Source organism: Ovis aries, chromosome 15 (assembly GCF_016772045.2).
Source record: "Ovis aries strain OAR_USU_Benz2616 breed Rambouillet chromosome 15, ARS-UI_Ramb_v3.0, whole genome shotgun sequence".
In the NCBI taxonomy this organism is placed as follows: domain Eukaryota; kingdom Metazoa; phylum Chordata; class Mammalia; order Artiodactyla; family Bovidae; genus Ovis; species Ovis aries.
In genome coordinates, this window is record NC_056068.1 from 42,323,971 (window position 1) to 42,349,264 (window position 25,294).

At 36.6% G+C, this 25,294-nt stretch overlaps 1 protein-coding gene and 1 non-coding gene across 11 annotated transcripts in view; one reads left to right on the forward strand and one right to left on the reverse strand.

Moving 5' to 3' along the window:
- SBF2 (SET binding factor 2) overlaps positions 1–25,294 on the forward strand; it is a 499,008-nt gene that overhangs the window by 224,890 nt on the left and 248,824 nt on the right. For 9 of the 10 annotated variants that reach the window (XM_060399918.1, XM_042233068.1, XM_015101036.3 and 6 more), the window contains 4 exons: positions 891–1,028; positions 21,827–21,949; positions 23,273–23,383; positions 25,175–25,280. Coding sequence is in view for 8 of the 10 variants with exons in the window: in XM_042233068.1 (XP_042089002.1) it covers positions 891–1,028; positions 21,827–21,949; positions 23,273–23,383; positions 25,175–25,280 (478 nt within the window). In the remaining 2 variants the exon portion in view is untranslated. Of the gene's footprint in view, positions 1–890; positions 1,029–2,582; positions 2,654–21,826; positions 21,950–23,272; positions 23,384–25,174; positions 25,281–25,294 lie in introns of those variants that run through there. The other variant, XM_060399919.1, reaches the window with a different exon arrangement.
- Positions 11,571–11,642, reverse strand: TRNAW-CCA (transfer RNA tryptophan (anticodon CCA)). The gene has a single exon. It is a non-coding gene; the product is annotated as a tRNA-Trp (tRNA).

The following is a 25,294-nucleotide window of genomic DNA, read 5'->3' on the forward strand; positions in this document are numbered from 1 at the left end:
TTGAAGAACTAGCTTTAGATTTTGTTGCTTTTCTCTATTGATTTCCTATTATAGATTTCATTAACTTCTGATCTAATTTTATTATTTCTTTTCTTCTGCTTACTTTGGATTTAATTTGTTCTTCTTATCCTAGTTTCCTTAAAGTTAGATTATTTATTTTAGATTTTCATCTTTTCTAATATATGAATTCACTGCTATAAAATTCCCTCTAAGCATTGGTTTTCCTGAATCCCACAAATGTTATATTTTCATTTAGTTAAAAATATTTGAAATTTTCTTTTGAGATTCTTAGATGTGTCTTGTTTAATCTCCAAGTATTTGGGGATTTTCCAGTTATTTTTCTTTAACTGACTTTTAGTTTAATTTTACTGTGGTCTGAGAACATGCTTTATATGAACTTTATCCTTTTAAATAAATTAAGATGTATTTTATAGCCCAGAATGTGATCTGTCTTGATGAACAAAGTCTGTTTTTCTGAATTGAAGTCTTAGATTAATGATGAAATTTTGAAATAATTCTATTTTCCATCCATGGTAGGTACTGAGTACTTTTATCTTCAGCTTGCCTCATGATTTGCTCTAATGACACAAAACTTTTCATCTCAGTACTTTGTTCCTACATCCTGGCATCCTAGGATGCCAACTTAGGTCTCAGAATGTGTGACATTTCTGGAAAAATCTAGGCTGTCTTCTTAAAATGCGTATGCACATTAGTGAAGGTATGCTAACGTTATGAATTTGTGATTGATTTTAAAAAATAATGGCTGAAGTGAAATATCTGAAAATTTTTTGTAAATGGGAAAGCATTGAACATTTTTAAAGATTTATAAATATTAAATTTACCTTATACTTTTAAGATGTAACAGTTTTATTTTTTTCTATCTGATTTAGTTTTGTCAGCCTGGCGGATGGCAGCTGTCCAGAGAGAGGAAGCAGCCAACGTTTTTTGTGGTGGTCCTGACAGATATTGACTCAGATCGACATTACTGCTCCTGCCTAACCTTTTATGAAGCAGAGATCAATCTTCAGGTGCAATAACTTTTCTAGCCAAATTATAGCCAAAGGGCACCTTTTAAGGAGTCTTTTTATTATGCTATATTTGTTTTTGTTAGAACTGCAAGTTTGAGTTCTGTGATTTAAAAAGGCTTTAAAAAGGCTGAGGTACTGTATTATTGAAGAGAGCAAAATGATAAAGTAATTGTCTAAGATTAAGTGTTCTTCTTTAAAATATTATTCACACTCTGCATATTTCTAAGAATAGCACATCTGCAAATTGGTTGATAAGAAGATTTGTATCTGCTCATGGTGAAGCTGTGGTTTGTCTCTTTTAGTCCTTCTCCTGAGGTAGCTTTCACAGAATATAGAGCATTTAATCAGAATGTTTATAAATCACTTATCATAATGCTTGATATTATTTTTTAAGCACTGAAGTAACTGTTAACTCATTATTATTGGTGGTGGTATTATCAAAATGATGGTATTGAAATTATTAGGCTAGAACTATAGAAATTAAAAGTACTGGTCTTTCAGAGTATTAGTTGGGGTTCTCTCTGTTTCAGATAACTAAATACTGCCTCTAATTTATTCAGAAAAGATATTATGGGAAAGTATTGCTCCTTTGTAGAGCATTTTCCAGGCAAGAATACTGGAGTGAGTTGCCATTTCCTTCTCCAGGGGATCTTCCTGACTCAGGGATTGAACCCAGGTCTCCAGCATCATGAGCAGATTCTTTACTGTCTGCTGCTGCTGCTGTTGCTAGGTCGCTTCAGTCGTGTCCGACTCTGTGCGACCCCATAGACGGCAGCCCACCAGGCTCCCCCGTCCCTGGGATTCTACTGTCTAAACCACCACTATAACCTTCATAATAATTGCACCTAAAAAATAAATCCTTTCTCCCACGTGTAGCCTCTGTCATGTGTTGGGGACTCCTGCTTTAAGTATCATATGGGTTGTTTCCTTGTGTAAGTCAGATTGCATACAGATTCCCCCCCCTCCAACTCCTCACAAAGGAGTCAGAGAAACTCTTGTTGTTATTTGTTAATTTGTTGTGCACAAAGTAAGTGTCTGTAGTATGAGAAGGAAACTATAAAAACAGTTTGCAGGATGTTGAGGGAGCCAATTTGCATTATTTGCTGTGCTTTCTGAAGTAGCCTCACAAAGGAGCATTTGTTATTTTTGCTATTTTAATTAAATGCCATGGTCTGAATGTTCTTGATGCAGAAATTTCACTTTTATCTACAAGAGTAAACAAACCAACTTTCATGGTACTGACTTACATTATCCAAGTTCATTAGAGCAATGTATTAAAACTAGTATGCTGGTTTTTAATTTATAGTGATAAGTTAAAAGTTTATATAGAACAAAATATATGTTATCAGCATACTTTCTCCTTATTGTCAGATCTTTGTGGGAAGCCATGTCAAAATCAGATTCATTTTGATTGTGGAATCAAACAAAGGAATTTTTCATGTCAGAGATTTAATACCTGCCAGATTAACACAGCCAATTGTTTGTGTAACTGACCCCTTAAACAACATGGGCTTAAACTGCACAGGTCCACTTATACATGGATTTTTTTTTCAGTAAATATATACTATAGTACTGCTCGATCCCTGGTTGGTTGAATATGTGGATGCAGAACACCAACTGTGAAGGTAATGTGTGGATTTTCAACTGCACAGAGAAATCAGCATCTCTGAATCCTGCATTGTTCAGGGCCAACTGTTTTTTAAATTAATAATTATCTGTATAGTCAAGACTATAGTTTTTCCAATAGTCATGTACAGATGTGAGAATTGGACCATAAAGAAGGCTGAGTGCTTTCCAACTGCAGTGTTGGAAAAGACTCTTGAGAGTCCCTTGGACAGCAAGAAGATCAAACCAGTCAATCCTGAAGGAGATCAACCCTGAATATTCTTTGGAATATTGATGCTGAAGCTGAAGCTCCAGTACTTTGGCCACCTGATACGAAGAGCTGACTCATTGGAAAAGACCTTGATGCTGGGAAAGATTGAAGGCAGGCAGTAAAGGGGTCAACAGAGGATGAGATTGTTGGATGGCATCATTGACTCAATGGACATAAGGTCTAGCAAACTCCAGGAGATAGTGAAGGAAAGGGAAGCCTGGCATATTGCAGTCCATAGCATCACAAAGAGTCATACACAACTGAGCAACTAAACAACAACAACAAGCTGTCAGTGCAGACAGAAAACTTAAATGTCTATGATTCTAATCATTTCTGTCCTAGATAGCATTCGAGTGGGTGTTGTCAACAGTTAGTTGATTCACTTCCCATTTTGATCAATTCATTCTGATGAGAAAGACTGTTCTCTAGTTGAGAGCCTCACTGTCTCTTTGAAGGGACCTTTCATTTACCTGTTGATATTTTGAATATAAGTTAGTTCTGAGAATGCAATATTTTCTTTTATTTCCATATTCCTGAGGGTGCCTCTGTACAACTCCCTAGAATTATCTAATAAAACTGATTGTTTTGGTTCTTCTTCCTCTCTCCATCATTACGAACCCCTTTCACCTCGAATAAACTCACAGACAAGTAATACATTAAGACAGTGTAACAGGATTCCAGTTCAAGGTGGCAGGCAACCCACTCCTATGGACAAACTGAATCCACGGCTACACACAGAGCAGTTTCAGCTGAAGGAAATCCAGAAACTAGCTGAGCAATTCCTGTATATCAGGCTAAGGAGAATATACCCATACTGAAGTGAGTAAAAAAGGCTGAGATGCAGTCTCACAGAGACATGCAATCGGGAAGAAACTTACAACTCCAAGCTCCTCCCCTGACGTGCCAAGAGTTTGGACCCAACATTTACCTCCCATTTTTTTAGACTTCCACCTGAGATATGGACCCCAAAAACACCAGCTCTGAAAGACAGTGGGGCTTTTTGTTCATGAGACCCACCAGAGTATAACAAGGAGAGTTATTAATGGATTTTCAAGGATTTGCTGTGGCTCAGCATGGAGGAAACAAAGAGAAACTCATCTCTCAGTCTTTGCTTGAAAAAATCCTGTGTGCATACTTTAAAAGCTACTGCCTTTCGCATTCTAACATGTATACTATCATGTAAGAATTGAATCGCCAGTCTATGTCTGACGCAGGATACAGCATGCTTGGGGCTGGTGCATGGGGATGACCCAGAGAGATGTTATGGGGAGGGAGGTGGGAGCGGGGTTCATGTTTGGGAACACATGTAAGAATTAAAGATTTTAAAATTATAAAAAAAAATAGAACTACTAAATAAATCAAAAAAATCCCCCCTAAAAAAAATTAAATAAATAAAAATAAAAGCTACTGCCTAAGGGTCAGGACTTATGAGATAACATCAAGCAAACCAACATTTGCATCATATAGGGATTCTAGGAGAAGAAAAGAGAGTGAAAGGGGGAAGAAAACTTACAAGAAGAAATAATGGGTGAAAACTTTCCTAATCTTTGGAAAGAAACAGACATTCAGATCTAGAAGCCCAGAGATTTCCAAATACAATGAATCCAAAGAGACCAACACCAAGGTACATTATAATTAGTGTTAAAAGTTAAAGACAAAGAGAGAATCTTAAAAGCAGCAAGAAAAAAATAACTTGATCATAAAAGGGAACCCTGATAAGAAGATGAACAGATTTCTTCAGCAGAGACTTTGCATACCAGAGAGAAGTGGCAAGATTTATTTAAATTTCTGAGGAAAAAAAAAACCTGTCAACCAAAAAGATTTCACCTGGAAAGTTGTCCTTAAGAATTGAAGGAAAGAGTTTTGCAGACTAGCAAAAGCTAAAGAAGCTAATCACCACTAAACTGGCCTTGTAGGAAAGGTTAAAGGAATTTCTTTAATCTGAAATGAAAAGGTGCTAATTAGTAATAGGAAAACATGTGAAAGTATAAATCTCACTTGTAATGGTAAATGTTATATGTAGTAAAATAAAGATGAAGAATTATGAAACTGCAGGGAAACAGTTAACAAAATGACAGTAGTAAATACATAATAATCAGTAATTACTTTAAATGTAAAATGACTAAATTTCCAATTCAAAGATGTAGCATAGCTGAATGGATTTTAGGGGGAAAAAAACAAACCAACCAACCCACAAAACAGAACAACCTGAAACAAAACTCACTTCACTTTTAAAAACATACATTGGCTGAAAATGAAGGGGAGAAAAAGATACCTCATGCAAATGGAAATCAAAAGAAAGCTGGGGTAGCTGTACTTAATATAAGAAAAAAATGACTTTGAACAAAAAACTGTAAGAAGAAACAAGGAAGGTCATTGTATAATGATAAAAATAGCTCATCAGAGAGAGAATATTTATAAATATTTATGCATCTGTTGATATTATTAGAGCACCTAAATGAATAGAGCAAATCTGAAGATAAAAATTGATGACAATACAATAGTAGTAGAAGATTTAAGTACCCCATATTCAACAGTGGAGAGATCATTCAAACAGAAGATCAATAAGGAAAACTGGATTTAAACAGTATGTTAGACGAGATGCACTTAACAAACATTATGTGTGTGTTCAGTCACCCAGTCATGTCTGATTCTTTGCCACCCCATGAACTCCACCAGGCTTCTCTGTCAATGGAATTTTCTGGGCAAGAATACTGGAGCAAGTGGCCATATCCTACTCCAGGGATTTTCTCTACCCAGGGACTGAACCCTCAGCTCTCGCGCCTCCTGCATCGGTGGCAGATTCTTTACCACTGTGCCACCTGGGAAGCACCAACAGACATATGGAGAACCTTCCGTACAATAGCAGCTGAACACACATACTTCTGAAGCATACATTCAACATTCCCTAGGATAGATAATATGGTAGACCACAAATGAAATCAGTACATTTAAGATTAAAATCATATTAAGCTTCTTTTCCAACCACAGAAGTGTAGAATTAGAAGTCAGTTACAAGAAGAGGACTGGAAAATTTACACCTATGTAGAAGTCGGACATGACTGAGCAACTTCACTTTCACTTTTCACTTTCATGCATTGGAGAAGGAAATGGCAACCCACTCCAGTGTTCTTGCCTGAAGAATCCCAGGGACAGGGGAGCCTGGTGGGTTACCGTCTATGGGGTTGCCGTCTATGGAGTCGCACAGTCGGACACGACTGAAGTGACTTAGCAGCAGCAGCAGCAGCAGAGGTTAAATAATACACTACTGAGTGGGTCAAAAAATACACTAAAGAAGAATTTTAAAAACCTTGAGACAAATGAAAATGAAGATACAACATACCAAAATTTATTAACAAAAGGGGGGAAATTTAGAGTGATTATAGTAATTAACACCTACATTAAGGAAAGAGCAAAACCTCAAATAAGCAAATTAAGTTTACACACTGTAAGGAGCTAGCAGATGCCGAAACTAAGCCCAAAACTAATAGAATGAAGGAAATAACAAAGATCAGAGTGGAAATAAATGAAACAGTAAGCTCTTTAAAAGAGGTAAACACTTGGGGATAGACTCCTTAACAAAGTTCTTGCCAGTGACTTGGATTTTTTTGTTGTTGCTTAGCAGAAGTAAGTAATAATCGGGGAAATGGAAATCAATAACATAATGAAATATCACCTCATACATAATGCAGTATCACCTAACATTGCCAACTGTTAAAATGGCAATTATCAAAGAGATAAGAGACAACAAACGTATACAAGACTGTAGAGAAAAGGGAACCCTTGTGAACTGTGGGTGGAAATGTGAATTGGTGGGAAATACTATGGAAAATGAAAATAGAAATTCCTCAAAAAATTAAAAATAGAACTGCCTTATAATCCAGCAGTACCACTTCTGAGTATATATCCAAAGGAAATGAAAATAGGGTATGGAAGAGATATCTGCTTCCCATGTTCACTGCAGCATTATTCACAATAGCCAAGATATACAGGAACAAGCTAAGAGTCCATCAACAGTTAAATGGATTAAGATGTTTATTACCATAAATATCAATTATCTTTCATAGACCCCGCTCTCCTTCCCCTACTCCACTCCATCTTTCTCCTTAGACAGACACACACACATTTTTCTGAACTATTTGAGACAAGTTAGTGTGTTTCATTTCTCTTTGCCCTAAAGTATTCAGTGTGTATTTCATGAGTTAGTTTTTTTTTTTTTTCTAACATAAACATGGTATGGTTATCAGCATCAGAAAACTGACATCGGTAGTACACCTTTATCTCCTCTACCATCCATATTCAGTTTTGTCATTTGACCTAATGTTCTTTATGCCCTTCCCACTGTCCTTTTTTGGTCCTCCAGTATAGGATGTAGTTTAAAAAAATCATGTGTTGCATTTAATTATCATTTTTCTTTCGTCTGTTTTCATCTGAAATAGTTGCTCAGCCTTTGGCATTTTCAAATAGTGCAGGTCCGAATGCCTCTTTTAAATAGAACTCTTAATATTTTTTGTTTTTTCTGATATCTCTCACTTTAGATTCAGGTTATCCATCAGTAGTTGGAATACTACCAGCATTTCGAATACCAAGTGTATGTCCTTCTAAGGGCACATATCTGGAAATACACAATGTCTGTCTACTACCAGCCTGCCCTACTGATGTTCTTTTTGAGTACCTGGCCTGGTGATTGTCAGATATCTCCATTGTATACTTGCTTGTTTTTTTTTTTTCTTCTTCTTGCAACTAATAAGCTGTGTGTGGTAAGATACTTTAAGACTGTAAATATTCTGTAACTCATTAATTATCCCTCTACCGTCCCACCAGATTTGATGATTCTTGCCTATGCCAATTCTTAGTATGATGGTTGCAAAATGACCATTTTCCAACTATGCACACCCTCTACCTGTACCTTTACCAGTCAGCAGTTGACATTTTTCTTCTGTCTTGTCTCTCTGTGTGAGATATAGTCTCATGTATTCTAGTTTCTTTTTTCTTCAATAGTATATAATTAATGGTTGTCTCTGTTGTGATACATAGATTGTCTAAGATTTGACCAGTGATTACCCCATCAGAATGGTTCCTGTGTTGTCTTGTTAAAACCCCATCACAGTGTTTTTTAAAGCATTTTTAAAATTTCTGTCATAACAAGGTGTTCCAGGATCACCTTTTTCCTTCCCTGCTCCAGTCGTTAAATCAGCCAGTACTTCAAGTACTGGCTCATTTGAGTTATCAGTTCAGTTCAGTTCAGTCGCTCAGTCGTGTCCGACTCTTTGCGACCCCATGAATTGCAGCACGCCAGGTCTCCCTGCCCATCACCAACTCCCGGAGTTCATTCAGACTCGCATCCATCGAGTCGGTGATGCCATCCAGCCATCTCATCCTCTGTCATCCCCTTCCCCTCCTGCCCCCAGTCCCTCCCAGCATCAGAGTCTTTTCCAATGAGTCAACTCTTCGCATGACGTGGCCAAAGTACTGGAGTTTCAGCTTTAGCATCATTCCTTCCAAAGAAATCCCAGGACTGATCTCCTTCAGAATGGACTGATTGGATCTCCTTGCAGTCCAACAGACTCTCAAGAGGCTTCTCCAACACCACAGTTCAAAAGCATCAATTCTTCAATGTTCAGCCTTCTTCACAGTCCAACTCTCACATCCATACATGACCACAGGAAAAACCATAGCCTTGACTAGATGGACCTTAGTCGGCAAAGTAATGTCTCTGCTTTTGAATATGCTATGTAGGTTAGTCATAACTTTTCTTCCAAGGAGTGTCTTTTAATTTCATGGCTGCAATCACCATCTGCAGTGATTTTGGAGCCCAAAACAATAAAGTCTGACACTGTTTCCACTGTTTCCCATCTATTTCCCATGAAGTGATGGGACCAGATGCCATGATCTTCGTTTTCTGAATGTTGAGCTTTAAGCCAACTTTTTCACTCTCCACTTTCACTAAATAATATTAAAAACCAAGATCAATGTTCTCATATATTTAGAATTAACACTTGAAAATTATTTTTCTTTTTAGCTTGGATATTTTCCTATTTGCCACTTTAACTGGACCAAAGCATTGTAATTTATTTAGTAGTCACAATTACCTTACAGAAAGTTAGAGTCTGATTCGAGTTTAAGTTATAAGATTTCTAGCTCCTATATAAGTTCACCTAGGTAGTAGATGCTAGGCAGAATTATATAACAGCTTTTCTGTGTGAAGAATAGAGAGATAATATCTTTTGGAATTGGTCAAAAAAAATGGTAAAAACAATGAGGTAATATTTGAAAAAGATAATATTAAAGTCCAGATGATGTTCCTTTCTGGGTCATCATTAATGTTGTTCCCATTTTTAATGTGAACAGTGAACTATGTCCTTTTTAAAAAATGTGTTTTTCTTTTATTTTTGGATCGTATCATCAGTTCAAAAATAGATCTTTTAATTCTCATTTGGTGTGAATTACTTCATACCAAATATACTATGACACATTATTTGGAAGTCTAAAGAAGAGGAACTTAGGGACACAAACCATCCAAAATATAATTGTGCAACTTTAAAAATGTTGGCTCTTATCTTTCTAAATTACAGTAACACTGTCAAAAAACACAAGCAAAAGTTTGGCATTAAATTTTTGATAACATATTCCCAGAATTATCCAGTTAGGCAATGTGATTATAAAATTTTTTAAGTAATCAGTAAAATATGATAGATGTGAGGTGCTTTATTATATGACTTACCCTAAAAAAGATGGACCTCTCTAAATTTTTTGAACTTCCCAGGTGGCACTGGTAAAGAACCCACCTGCCAGTGCAAGAGATTTAAGAGACATGGGTTTGATCCCTGGATCGAGAAGATCCCCTGAAGATGAAAATGGCAACCCATTCCAGTATTCTTGCCTGGAGAATCCCATGGACAGAGAAGTCTGGTGGGCTATATAGTCCATAGGCTTGCATAGAGTTGGACAAGACTGAAGCAACTTAGGATGTATATCATTTTAGAATCTTTTAATGAGTCTATAAGTGTGTTTATGAACCAATAATAATGCAGTTCAAACTAAAGACATTTTGGTATGTCAGCAACCAAGTGTGATCAAAGGAGTAAAATGAATAAATGTACTTTAGAATAACATTGACACATAGGAGATGCATAATGAAGATTTTATTTTCTTTGTTTTTTAGATGGGAAATTTTTTTAAATACAAAATTTAAGTGAGTAGTATATAAACCCCATTACACTTGACCCAGCTTTAAAAATTATCAGAATTTTGTCAGTCTTTTAAAATTTAAATCCTTTTTTTTTTTTAATAGGGAGAGACATTTTAAAGCAAACCCTGGACACCATAATTTACTTGCAAATATTTTAGTGTGTGCTTGCAGCATGCATGCTTAGTCCCTCAGTTATGTCTGACTCTTTGCGACCCCATGGACTGTAACTTGCCATGCTCCTCTTTCCATGGGTTTTCCAGGCAAGAATACTGGAATGGGTAGCCTTTTCCTTCTCCAGGGGATCTTCCCAACCCAGGGATCAAACCTGGGTCTCCTGCATTAGCAGTTAGATTCTTTACCATCTGGACTACCAGGGAAGCCCCAGATATTTTAGTATATATCTCTAACAGATAAAGATTTTTTTTTTACATTACCAATCTGCCATTATAATACTTAAAAAATTAATTACAATGAATAATCCCTTAACATTCTCTAATATCTAACTTACATATTTCTAAATTTAAAAATTTGTCTCGAAAATGTCTTGACTTATTCAGTCAAATTCTGCACATTATATTTGGTTGATATTTCTTCAGTTATTTTTCTGTAACAGGCCCTCTTTCACAGGTAGTAGAGAAATTGGGTCATTTGGTCTATGGAAATTTCTGTATTCTGGATTGGGCTGATTAATTATCCATATTATTTTTTACCTCTGTTCTCCATTATATCTCTATTTTCCATAGTTTCCTTAAAGTAATATTTAGATCTAGAGGCTTGATTGGATTCACATTCAATTTTTAAATCACGACCACTTCAAAGATTGTACTGTACTTCCTATTGCATCTCCTCAAGATAAACTTAACTTCTGGTTGTTCTACTTTTAGTATTGTTAAGATTGATTTGTGGGTTTGGGATGGTGCCAGCCTTGACTTAGTAGTTTGGGATCTATTGATGATCTTTGCCTAAATACATTATTTAAGTAAGAATTGCAAAAGGTAAATTCTTCCTTCTGTTATTCTTTCTGTGTTTATTAACTGAATTTCAGTTATTAAATAGAACTTTCATTGACTACAGTTAGATTGGTAATACTAGAACAGGTAGCCTTTCCCTTCTCCAGGGGATCTTCCCAACCTGAGTATCAAATCCAGATCTCCTGCAAGGCAGGCGGGTTCTTTACCAGCTGAGCCACAAGGGAAGCCCAAGAATACTGGAATGGGTAGCGTATCTCTTCTCCAATGGATCTTCCTGACCCAGGAATAGAACCAAGATCTCTTGCATTGCAGGTGGATTCTGTACTAGATGAGCTATCAGGGAAGCCCTTTAGCCATCTTTGAGAAGTGAGAAGAAGTGAAGTCGCTCAGTCATGTCCAACTCTTTGCGACCCCATGGAGTGTAGTCTACCAGGCTTCTCCGTCCATGGGATTCTCCAGGCAAGAATACTGGAATGGGTTACCATTTCGTCCTCCAGGGGATCTTCCCAACCCAGGGATCAAACCTGGGTCTCCTGCATTGGAGGCAGACGCTTTAACCTCTGAGCCACCAGGGAAGCAGTGACTAATTAAAAATTATAAACTTACGGATTTTTGTATGTTTAAATCAGTCAATCGTGATTTTTATTTATTTTGATTCTGTTAGTCTTTGATAGATTCTTTACTTTTGTACTAAGATGAATAGGCTAATTTTGTACGTTTTTGTGACTCAAAATTAGAATGTCATTTCTCCAGGGAGTTCTGGTTTCCTTTACTGGAAAATAGTATTTAATAAATTTTTGATTGTATAAATGAATTATTTACACTCATAATGCTTAGCACAGTGTCTGGCATATAGAATATATGTTACAATTATTATTTTCTTTTATATTCTCATATTGGTTAGCTTAAAACTGCATGATCTCTGGGCTTCCCAGTTTGCACTACAGGTAAAGAACCCATCTGCCAATGCAGGACACCTAAGAGATGCGGGTTCGATCCCTGGGTAGTAAAGATCCCCTGGAGGAGGAAATGGCAGCCCATTCCAGTACTTGTGCCTGGAGAATCCCATGGACAGAGGAGTCTACAGTCCGTAGGGTTGCAAAAAGTTGGACATAACTGATCCCTGCATCAGCAATATCAGTACCACTAGGTAACTTGTTAGAAATGTAAATTCTTGGATTCTACCTCAGACCTACTGAATCAGAAATTTTAGGGGTAGGACTCAAAAATTGGTTTTAGCAAGCTCTCAGTGATCCTGTTGTGCACTAAAGTTACAGAACCACTGGTCTAGAGTAGAAGTTCCTAACTCATGGTGAGAATGGGCCACAGGCATGCTGAATATTTTCTTAGGGCAGCTGTAAAGTGCCTTAAATTGAAGAAAGTAGGGAAAACCGCTAGACCATTCAGGTATGACCTAAATCAAATCCCTTATGATTATACAGTGGAAGTGAGAAATAGATTTAAGGGACTAGATCTGATAGACAGAGTGCCTGATGAACTATGGACGGAGGTTTGTGACACTGTACAGGAGACAGGGATCAAGACCATCCCCATGGAAAAGAAATGCAGAAAAGCAAAATGGCTGTCTGAGGAGGCCTTACAAATAGCTGTGAAAAGAAGAGAGGCAAAAAACAAAGGAGAGAAGAAAGATATAAGCATCTGAATGCAGAGTTCCAAAGAATAGCAAAGAGAGATGAGAAAGCCTTCCTCAGAGATCAATGCAAAGAAATAGAGGAAAAGAACAGAATGGGAAAGACTAGAGATCTCTTCAAGAAAATTAGAGATACCAAGTTAACATTTCATGCAAAGATGGGCTCAATAAAGGACAGAAATGGTATGGACCTAACAGAAGCAGAAGATATTAAGAAGAGGTGGCAAGAATACACAGGGGAACTGTACACAAAAGAACTTCATGACCAAGATAATCACGATGGTGTGATCACTCACCTAGAGCCAGACATCCTGGAATGTGAAGTCAAGTGGGCCTTAGAAAGCATCACTACGAACAAAGCTAGTGGAGGTGATGGAATTCCAGTTGAGCTATTTCAAATCCTGGAAGATGATGCTGTGAAAGTGCTGCGCTCATTATGCCAATAAATTTGGAAAACTTAGCAGTGGCCACTAGACTGGAAAAGGTCAGTTTTCATTCCAATCCCAAAGGCAATGCCAAAGAATGCTCAGAGTACCACACAATTTCACTCATCTCACACGCTAGCAAAGTAATGCTCAAAATTCTCCAAGCCAGGCTTCAGCAATATGTGAACCATAACTTCCAGATGTTCAAGCTGGTTTTAGAAAAGGCAGAGGAACCAGAGATCAAATTGCCAACATCCCCTGGATCCTGGAAAAAGCAAGAGAGTTCCAGAAAAACATCTACTTCTGCTTTATAGACTATGCCAAAGCCTTTGGCTGTGTGGATCACAATAAACTGTGGAAAATTCTGAAAGAGGTGGGAATACCAGACCACCTAACCTGCCTCTTGAGAAACCTGTATGCAGGTCAGGAAGCAACAGTTAGAACTGGACATGGAACAACAGACTGGTTCCAAATAGGAAAAGGAGCATGTCAAGGCTGTATATTATCACCCTGCTTATTTAACTTCTATGCAGAGTACATCATGAGAAACTCTGGGCTGGAAGAAGCACAAGCTGGAATCAAGATTGCCGGGAAAAATATCAATAACCTCAGATATGCAGATGATACCACCCTTATGGCAGAAAGTGAAGAGGAGCTAAAAAGCCTCTTGATGAAAGTGAAAGAGGAGAGTGAAAAAGTTGGCTTAAAGCTCAACATTCAGAAAACGAAGATCATGGCATCTAGTCCCATCACTTCATGGGAAATAGATGGGGAAACAGTGTCAGACTTTATTTTGGGGGCTCCAAAATCACTGCAGATGGTGATTGCAGCCATGAAATTAAAAGACACTTACTCCTTGGAAGGAAAGTTATGAGCAACCTAGATAGCATATTCAAAAGCAGAGACATTACTTTGCCAACAAAGGTCCGTCTAGTCAAGGCTATGGTTTTTCCAGTAGTCATGTATGGATGTGAGAGTTGGACTGTGAAGAAAGCTGAGTGCCAAAGAATAGATGCTTTTGACCTGTGGTGTTGGAGAAGCCTCTTGAGAATCCCTTGGACTGCAAGGAGATCCAACCAGTCCATCCTAAGGGAGATCAGTCCTGGGTGTTCATTGGAAGGAATGATGCTAAAGCTGAAACTCCAATACTTTGGCCACCTGATGCGAAGAGCTAACTCATTGGAAAAGACCCTGATGCTGGGAGGGATTGAGGGCAGGAAGAGAAGGGAATGACAGAGGATGAGATGGCTGGATGACATCACCAACTTGATGGACATGAGTTTGGGTGAACTCTGGGATTTGGTGATGGACAGGGAGGCCTGGCGTGCAGCGATTCATGGGGTTGCAATGAGTCGGATACGACTGAGTGACTGAACTGAACTGAAAGTGCCGTAGCTTCCAGCAACATTATCTACATTCTGATATTTTCAAATCTCACTTTACTTTTTGAAATGTGAAAATGAATGAAACAGGTATAGAATATATTTATGAATTAAGCATGGTATTAACTTAGTCTTCTTAGGATATAGAACATAGGAATATATACATGTTTCACTTTCATACATTTTCTATGCTTGAACAGCTTGTGACAGCCTTTCTCAGCATATGTTTCATAGGGCACTAGGTCCTCTAGATGCTTTTTTTTTTTTTAAATTTTAAAATCTTTAATTCTTACATGCATTCCCAAACATGCCCCAAGCATGCTGCATCCTGCGTCAGACATAGACTGGCGATTCAATTCACATGATAGTATACATGTTAGAATGTCATTCTCCTCATTGCCATCTTCCTAAATTCCATATATATTACTTACTTCACTCTGTATAATCGGCTCCAGTTTCATCCATCTCATCAGAACTGATTCAAATGAATTCTTTTTACGGCTGAGTAATACTCCATTGTGTATATGTACCACAGCTTTCTTATCCATTCATCTGCTGATGGACATCTAGGTTGTTTCCATGTCCTGGCTATTATCAACAGTGCTGCGATGAACATTGGGGTACATGTGTCTCTTTCAATTCTGGTTTCGTGTATGCCCAGCAGGTAGTTCTATTTGCAATTTTTAAGGAATCTCCACACTGTTCTCCATAGTGGCTGTACTAGTTTGCATTCCCACCAACAGTGTAGGAGGGTTCCCTTTTTCTCCACACCCTCTCCAGCATTTATTGCTTGCAGATTTTTGGGTCGCAGCCATTCTGACTGGTGTGAAGTGGTACCTCATTGTGGTTTTGATTTGCATTTCTCTAATAATGAGTGATGTTGAGCATCTTTTCATGTGTTTTTAGCCATCCGTATGTCTTCTTTGGAGAAATGTCTATTTAGTTCTTTGGCCCATTTTTTTGGAGTTGAGCTGCATAAGTTGCTTGTATATTTTTGAGATTAGTTGTTTGTCAGTTGCTTCATTTGCTATTATTTTCTCCCATTCAGAAGGCTGTCTTTTCACCTTGCTTATATTTTCCTTTGTTGTGCAGAAGCTTTTAATTTTAATTAGATCCCATTTGTTTATTTTTGCTTTTATTTCCAGCATTCTGGGAGGTGGATCATAGAGGATCCTGCTGTGATTTATGTCTGAGAGTGTTTTGCCTATGTTCTCCTCTAGATGCTTTTAATAAAGAGAGTTTCATTGGTCTAGTAAGTTTGAGAAATAATTCATATCTTCTTTGCTTGACATTGCACAAACGAGATTTGCCTATCAAAGTCTGAAAATTCCTGCAGTAAGGAAACCTTTTAAACTTGACTTTATTGTTTCCAAAACTTTTTATTAGGAGACCTTTTTACCTGAGCAATATCTGTTAGCCTCCAGCAGAAGACACTTTTGAAAATGCTGCCTTATAAGTATATATGTTTAAAAAACTTATGGATTGTGTGCCTCTTAAAAATAGGCAGCTTTCTGGATGAATATATAATAGCCCTGCAAATGAATTTGCCCTACTTTTGGAATAGTGGCGAGTCCAGGAGCTATTGAAGGGGAAAATATCAGGGTATTTTCTTTGCTAGAGGTAAACTGCATTCTGAACTGAAGGCTAGTGGCCCAGTTGTCTGAAGCTTTGAAATCCTAAAATGTGTTTATCTCATGTAGTCATTATTTTTCAGACCAATGCAAGAATAAATTAGGTTTTATGATATAGACATGTCAACATAATTAAGGGACTATTAGGCAGGAAATGAAGTTTTCAGGGCAGAATTGTAGACCTTACAGAATTTTGCAACTACTCAGACTCCTTTATTTCCAATTTTGGAAGATCTTAAAGTCCTCAAATTGCTTAGCTGTGGCAACTCTATATAATGGTATACTGTAATAAATTGCTTTTCAAAACGGAAATGTAAAACTGGAAAATTTTTGCTTGCATAATTCCTTTCATAATTAAAGAATGGCATTCTGACATGTATACTATCATGTAAGAATTGAATCGCCAGTCTATGTCTGACGCAGGATACAGCATGCTTGGGGCTGGTGCATGGGGATGACCCAGAGAGATGTTATGGGGAGGGAGGGGGGAGGGGGGTTCATGTTTGGGAACACATGTAAGAATTAAAGATTTTAAAATTAAAAAAATAAAAAACTATATAAAAAAAGTTAATTGGCAAATAATTACTTTAAAAATATGTTTACTTATCTGCCATACAACAATGTGAATGAACCGTAAGTTTACATGTGTCCCTCTCTTTTGAACTCCCTCCCACCCCACCCCCCAACCCCGTCCCACTCCTCTAGGTTGTTACGGAGCACTGGGTTGAGCCCCCTGTGCTATATAGCAACTTCCCACTTCATATATTAATGTATATGTTTCGGTGTTACTCTCACAATTCTTCCCGCCTTCCCCTTCATTCTCCTTTTAAAATTGAGTGTTTAAAGAAATTTTGACGGGAGAATTAGTAGGAACTCCCTGGTGGCTCAGACAGTAAAGAATCTGCCTGCAATGCTGGAGACCTGGGTTCAGTCCCTGGGTTGGGAAGATCTCCTGGGGAAGGGAAAGACAACCCGCTCCAGTATTCTTGCCTGGAGAATTTCATGGACAAAGAGCTTGGCAAGCTTCAGTCGATGGGGTTGTAAAGAGTTGGAAACAACTGCGTGGACTGAGTGACTAACACACAAACACACACAGTATGAAACAGTGTTGCTGAAAATGAGCTTCAGTTCAGTTCAGTCCAGTCGCTCAGTCATGTCTGACTCTTTGTGACCCCATGAATTGCAGTGATGGCCTCCCTGTCCATCACCAACTCCCGGAGTTCACTCAGATTCACATCTATCAAGTCAGTGATGCCATCCAGCCATCTCATCCTCTGTCGTCCCCTTCTTCTCCTGCCCCCAGTCCCTCCCAGCATCAGAGTCTTTTCCAGTGAGTCAACTCTCCGCATGAGGTGACCAAAGTACTAGAGTTCATCATTCCTTCCAAAGAAATCCCAGGACTGATCTCCTTCAGAATGGACTGGTTGGATCTCCTTGCAGTCCAAGGGACTCTCAAGAGTCTTCTTAGCACAGATGATATTGGATGCAGTTTGTCTTTTCAGAATAGAAGAGACAGGAGTCAGGCATCAGGAGTAGAGCAGAGATGAGAATGAAGTATTCTACCTAGGTGGTAGGATAAGCTTCTTACAAATTGTGCCTATCTGCTATATATAGTCATTCCATAAAATAAGTATTCTAATAATTTTTAGGATTTTTGCCTGAGGATATGTTTGAAAGGCAGTAGTTCTTTTAGGGCAGATTTCTATGGTGGGTACTAATTTATCCCATATTATTGAAGCATGAAGAGTTGGAGAGCTACATAGAATGTAAACCACATAGAAGCTGGGAATGCCACTGGTAGATGTGGTCTGTAGTAATAATAGGTAGGAAAAAATATCAGCAAGTGGGCAAGTTGTGGCACATACTTACACTAAATATAAGATAAAATCATCTTATATGTCAATGTGAGGCAGTTCAGTAAACAGAATTTAAGGTAAATTTGTATCTATTGCTGACGTGCTCAGTCGTGATCGACTCTTGGTGACCCCATTGACTGTAGCCGGCCATGGTCCTCTCTGTCCATGGAATTTCCCCAGGCAAGAATACTGGAGTGGGTTGCCATCTCCTTTTCCATGTATCTTTATTGCTGCTGCTGCTAAGTCACTTCAGTCGTGTCTGACTCATAGACGGCAGCCCACCAGCCTCCCCCGTCCCTGGGATTCTCCAGGCAGGAACACTGGAGTGGGTTGCCATTTCCTTCTCCAATGCATGAACGTGAAAAGTGAAAGTGAAGTCGCTCAGTGGTGTCTGACCCTCAGCAACCCCATGGACTGCAGCCTTCCAGGCTCCTCCATCCATGGGACTTTTCAGGCAAGAGTACTTTGGGACCTACTAAAATCAAGGAATAATCAGCTTGGAAGAAGGCTTGTATGTTTTGTTCAAATGAGAGTAAATATGTGAAAATGCTTTCTACTATAAAATGCCAAATTTCTGACCATTATTATAATGTCTATTACATTTGTATCCTGTGTTTTTAATTTCCTGCTTATTACATTTCTCACATCTTTTCAATATGTGAAAATTTGTCATTGTAAAACACATAACAGAGTTAGTATCACTACAGAATTATTACACAAAATATATTCTAACAGCTATTAAAAAAAGCACTATTCTTTTACATGATAAATTACTTATTGAAAAAGTTAACCAAAACCACAACACTACTGTCTACTGGAATAAGACTTGTTATAAACAACAATTAAACAAAAATTACAGCAGTGCATTTTTCTTTGAAAAAAGGAATATGAATTTTCTCTAAATTTGGGACATTGTATTCTTATAGAAGAGCTATTGGAATGAAGACTAGCAGCATCTTATGATTTATAGCACATTTACAAAGTAAAGGTCAAATCTATAATAAAAAGTGATATAAAGAAAATAGACTTGTTTTTATTTAGTATTGATTCATATTATGTCAGACCTTTTTTCTTTCTTGTTAATAATTATTCCACTTAATTAAAGGAAATGACCAATGCATTCTATTTTATGTTTAGGTTAACATAGGTTAACGGTCATTTATATGAAATGATTATGTACTTAAGCGGACTTCTAATGGTACTCTAGGGCAAGTATCACAATCTCATAAAAATGTGGATAACTTTATCTCTTTCAGGAATTTCAGTCATTTTTTTGTCATGCAAGGACAAAATTTGTTAGTAATCCATAAAAAATATGATTCATTAAGTGTGGAAATCTTTGGTAAATTCATTTTCATCACATTTTTATTATTTCTAAGAATTCCAGAACCACCCAACCTAATTTTAGCTTTTGCTTTGTAACAAATGAAAATCTTTCAAGAGCATATGGATCTTATCATACATAATAAAAAGTAAACAGATATTTCCCTTTGGATATGTACATTCCGTAGACATCTAATACTTGGTCATATTTCACTGTATAGAAGGTATATGGGGTCCAAGGAAGATAGAAAATATTAATACAGTTCTTGGCCTCCTCGAGTAGAGGTGAAAAACTTCCCTTGGTAAAATAAGATTTTTAATTTTATGTAAGAAAATTCATTCCTGCATGAATGCAGTGAGTAAATATTAGATAAATATCAACTATGTGCCCACCTCTTGTTTTAGAAACTGGGAAATCACCAGTCAACAAAACAGAAGTCGTGGTCTTCATGGAGCACATTCCAATTGAGGCAAAAACCAGAAAACAATATAAGTGAAATGCTGGATGGTAACAAGTGCCATGGAGAAAAATAAAATAAGCAAAGGGAACATAGGTGGGGTTAGGATATTGCAGTTTCAAGTAGGGTGCCAGCAAAGCCTTAATGGAGCAGAAGTTTGCTTGAATGGGAGGAGGAGGGAGATGAGGGAATTACTTGTTTCTGTTCTGGGCAAAGGAATAATAAAGTGTTTGAGACCCTTTCCTGGGAACATGTCCAGCACTTTTGAGGAGCATCAAGGAAGCAAAGTAGGGCTAAAGAGGAATGGAGAAGACTAAAGGGAGCTGATAAAATAACCCAGAAAAGTGACGGTAGTGGCTCACAGTCCTGTGGTAGCAGTGGAGGTGATGAGAAATCGGGATTGCTACCAAGGTTATGAAAGAGAGAGGAATCAGTATTTTTGATTTGCTAAATGGGAGGATAGAATTTGCTTTAGATGAGATAAGAGGTTACTGCAGGAGGAGTGGAGTTCGGGAAGAAAGATGGGAGCTGTATTTTTGTCATATTTGAGAAACCTATTTGTCATCTAAGTGGAGAGGTCAAGCAGTCAGTTGAATCGGAATTTTGTGGCATTTAGGGGAGAGGCTTGGCAGGAGAAATAAGTATGAGCAGGTATGAACAATGCTAAGAATTAACAGTTGGAGAGAAAAATCAGTGAAGGAAAGCTTTCGAGAAGCAAGATAAATTCTAAGCTCCTGGACCTTTGATTAGTGGAAAGGAAAGAGTAAAGGATTCTAGTCAGGGAAAATGTCCTAGCATCTTAGAATATCATTTGGAAATAAATTTGAATATTTTTCTATCTTGGTTTTTTCTTTTCTCTTGAAACTTTTATAGTGCATCATATAGTGTTATGGAGCAGTAGGTGCATGGGAAATATTTGTTGCTTATAAATGAGAATAATATTTTTCTTTTTATATATTTAGTTTATTTTTGGTTGCCTTGGGTATTTGTTGCTGTGCACAGGCTTTCTCCAGTTGCAGAGAGTGGGAGCTACTCTCGAGTTGCGGTGCACAGGCATCAATCCTTCTCATTGAGGTAGCTTCTCTTGTTGCAGAGCATGGGCTCTAGAGCATGCAGGCCTCAGTAGTTGCAGCTCATGGGCTCCAGAATGCAGACTCAGTAGTCAATGGGACATGACCTTAGTCGCTCCGCAGCATTATGAGATCTTCCTGAACCAGGGATGGAACCAGTGTCCCCTGCATTGCAAGGTGGATTCTTAACCACTGGAACATTAGGGAAGCCCCAGAATAATACTTTTCAAGTTTATTACATTAACCGGTATTTAATCACTGAATATTTAGGGTTTTAAAAAAATTCTAGATATTTGTATTGTGCTAATAAAATATGCATGACATAAGCTTTACACTTCAACTATTTTTAACTTTACAGTTCAGTGACAACTGAAACTTAGTTATGTATATAAAAATATCCTCTGTTTTTTAAAAAAATCAACATTGTTGCTCCTGAGAAAAAAGAATTTAGAGCTGTTTGGGCTTTACTTCTAAGAGCATTCTGTAAGATAATCCTAAATGATTATCTCTTTTGCTTGAAAGATGGGGAGAAGCCCAAAAAACAAAACTAAACAGTAGTGCCTTACTTCTAAAACAGATTTCTTTTTCTTGTCTTAAAAACTGAATTTCCATTAAGTGTCATTTGTATTTGTCTAGTCAGTGATGAATTGTGTTTTATTTACCTTTTATTACTGGTACCTCACATAGAAACCAAATGTTCAAATAAAATTGTGCTGTATATCTGGAGCTTAAGGATTTTCAGAAATGTAATGAGTATGCCCTGCTTCATAATTTCTTTGCCTACTTGCCTCTTAGATTCCTCTCAAAGTATGTTCTTTGTTTTTAGTTTGAGTTTTGTAAATTATATTTTGTAATTAATTTTGGATTTTATAAATCACATGGAAGTATGTGATATGTCTACATTTTGTCAGTTGTAACCCTAAGAAATTGTCTGTCTGTTGATTACAGTGTCTCTTTTTTTAGGGAACAAAGAAGGAAGAGACTGAAAGTGAAGTGGAAGTGTCTGGTTTGATTCAGCCTGCGGAAGTGTTTGCTCCCAAAAGCCTGGTGTTGGTATCCAGATTAGATTATCCAGAAATTTTTAGGGTAAAGAACTCATAGTTGTTGTTATTGATTTGTATCATTGTATAAATCTATTCTGAGTGAACCATGGTAACAAGTTTTTTTGTACCTAAAATAGCTTTGATTGGAAATTCATCAATAAAATAAAATAACTGTGAATAGAAGAAATGAATTTCATGTTGGGTGAAATAAATACCTGAATAAGTTAGTATAACTATTTAAACTTCTAATGATGTTTAAACTATCCTTATATTTAAGGATGTTTAATTTGTTTTAAAATAGGTCCCATCTTTACTGACTCCAAAATTTATGACTCCTAAAGAAATTATTTGATTACTTGTATCAAGTTTAAAATGCATTAGTAATATAACAACTTAGTGTGTTTTTACTGATCTTTTTAGGAGTCCAGGTGACAGGAAATAGGATGAGTATTTGTGATTTCAAATAGTTGTGATCATACTGCTTCCAACATAGCTTTAAAATATTATTTACTTCCAGATATTTTACTTTTTAGATAGTTAGAGTTTTCAAATATAGAAAAAAAATTTACTGTAGTTATAAATACATTTGAAAGGAAAGAGGGCTTATTTTTCTTACTTCAATTGCTATCTTTAATATTAGTTATGTTGACCATTGTCTAGAAATCACAGATCTTTTTAGAAAGTATAAATTATACCTTAAAATCTCTCAAGGATTTGAGAAATTAATGCATAATTTCTGGAAAAATTTTCTGTATAGTTGAGATTATATATATTCTTAGTGTCAAGATTTCAGTGACAATTGGTAACTCCTAACAGATACTAATTTTTTAATTATAGATTTTAATAAACTGGAAGATTTATATGATTCCATTTTGTCGTCCATTTTACCACCTACCTTCTTCTGAGCTTAAAGTGTTAATTATATATTCTCTATTTTGCTGTTCTTTGTAATAATTCACATAAGTTAAATTTTTCTGTAAAATAAATGTTCTGAATTATTGATAATCACAAAATAAGGTAAAGTTTCTAAATTTTTTTCTTGAAAATTGGAGTTTTGCAAAATAAGTTGAGACAAAAAGAGTTTTAAGCCTTACAGATTTGCTAGAGTGTTTATCTGAACACAAACACCTGTTTAACAAATTATATACTTCTGTTTTTTATAAACTCATCTTAGAAGCTCATTTAGAGCTTCTGGTTCTGGAGGAAAATTAAATAAACTTAATAACATTTGCTGCTTAAAATTTATTCTGTGGTCACTGTAGAATATACTATGTTCAAAGAGAAACTTTCCTGGGAGCAGATGTCATAATTTATTTTTAGTGCTTGCTTTTTCCATGAAATAACTACATGCATCTTTTGTTTTCAGGCTTGCCTGGGTTTGATCTACACTGTATATGTGGACAGTCTGAATGTCTCCTTGGAAAGTCTCATTGCAAACTTGTGTGCGTGTCTTGTCCCAGCGGCTGGAGGGTCTCAGGTAAACAGAATAAAAAAGAAGATGAAGAGGGCCTGCTTCTCTTCTCCTCTCCTCCAGTTAATTTAATTTATGGAGAAAAGGGGAAAAAAACGAATTCTTTAAATATTTTCTTTTTAAAGTGGGTCTTAGGGGACTTCCCTGGCGGTCCAGTGGTTAAGACTCCACCCTTCCAATGCAGGGGGCGAGAGTTCAATCCTTGGGAAAAAAAAAAAAAGGTCTTAGTTTAGTTAAGCATTGTCCCTGTGGTCTTCCTTCTAGAAACACAAGATTCCATTCTTTTCTTAGGTCATGGGGTTAATTTTAACACAGGGTTCACCTTTCACATTGCATAGTTAGAAGTTATATTCTGTGTAACTTGAAATCTAACTTACATTTTCTTGGGAATGCACTTTTTAAAATTGAATTTCAAATGTGTTCTTTATACCATGCTTATTCCTCTATATGATTACACCTCATTAAAATTTTTTTCAGTGATAAAAATTCAGAGATAACATTAAGAAAACTGTCAGTATAATTTTTTGTAACATTGTAACTACCCCGGATAGATGAATTCATTTCTTCATTTCCTTGGTTAAAATCAGTTATATGCAGTCCTTAAGACCATTTTGTATGTTGTATGTAATGTTTAGTAGAATAGCTTGCACTTAAGCTTCAGAAGAAGAGGGCTTATTTTTCTCATCTCAGTTGTTTACCTTTAATAATAATATAATAATGATGATGTTGACCATTGTCCAAAATCACAGATCTTCTTTGGAAAGTATAATCTATACCTTAAAGAATTTTGTCATACGTAGATTGAGTGCATGAGGACATTAAACTCTTATACTGAAATAAAGCTTTCTCAAAGTGACATGTCTTTCATCTTCTCTGTGTCTTGAAATTTTTATCTTCTTCTCTGAAGCAGAAAAATGAGAACCTCAGCTTCTATGACTAAATGTTCCTAGGTAACTTAAAAAAACTACTTAAGTCCTAAAATTGATTAGTTGACCACTTACTATGCTTATTCTTATGTAATATTGACGGAAAGAAAAGCCCTCTAAAAATTACATTTTTTAAACTCTGATCGATTAAAAAGTCTGATAGAGATGTTACTTATGGTAAAATTGACATATTTTTCCCTTGCCCTTTGCCTTTTTAACTATCTACTATCTTTCCTAGTGTCTTTTGGTTACTCTTAAGTTTATTTTCCTTCTGCACTCTCTTCCCTCATTCTGTGTGTACTCCAAGGGCAGAATATGAAATGAGAGTTTAGTCACAATCGAACCTAAATTGTAAACCACATGAGTTATTTTATGAGCCTCTATTATGATGAAATTTTTGTTGACATGATTTTATGTAATTTTTTTTAATTTAAAAAGGATTTTTATTATGACTATTAGAAGTTTTTAAACTATATGTTTCATATTACTGTATTTCTTTTATTTTCCCAGTTTTATTCACATATAACTGGCATATAAATGTTGGCTTTAACATTGTATTATTTTTAAGTTATATGTTACTGTCACTGATTTGTGTGTTTCATTATTACTAAATTTTCACCTTCCAACTACTGAATTTTCTTGTATCATATTCATTTGGGCACAAAGTAACTTTATCTTGTATCATATTCATTTGGGCACAAAGTAACTTTAGTGTTTTGAGCTGCCTTATTGCCCTTTGCATCTGTTAATTGGGTCTTATATGATTGTCATCTGCTCTAAATTTGAACTTCAAAGCGATTTTTTTTATCTTGAGAAAATGTGTGAAAAGAAATCATTTGTTGTATATATGTCTTTTCCCCCCATTCTGCAGAAGCTGTTTTCCTTGGGTGCAGGGGACAGACAGCTAATCCAGACTCCCTTGCATGACAGTCTTCCTGTCACAGGAACTAGTGTGGCTCTCCTGTTCCAGCAGTTAGGTATGTCTTGTTCT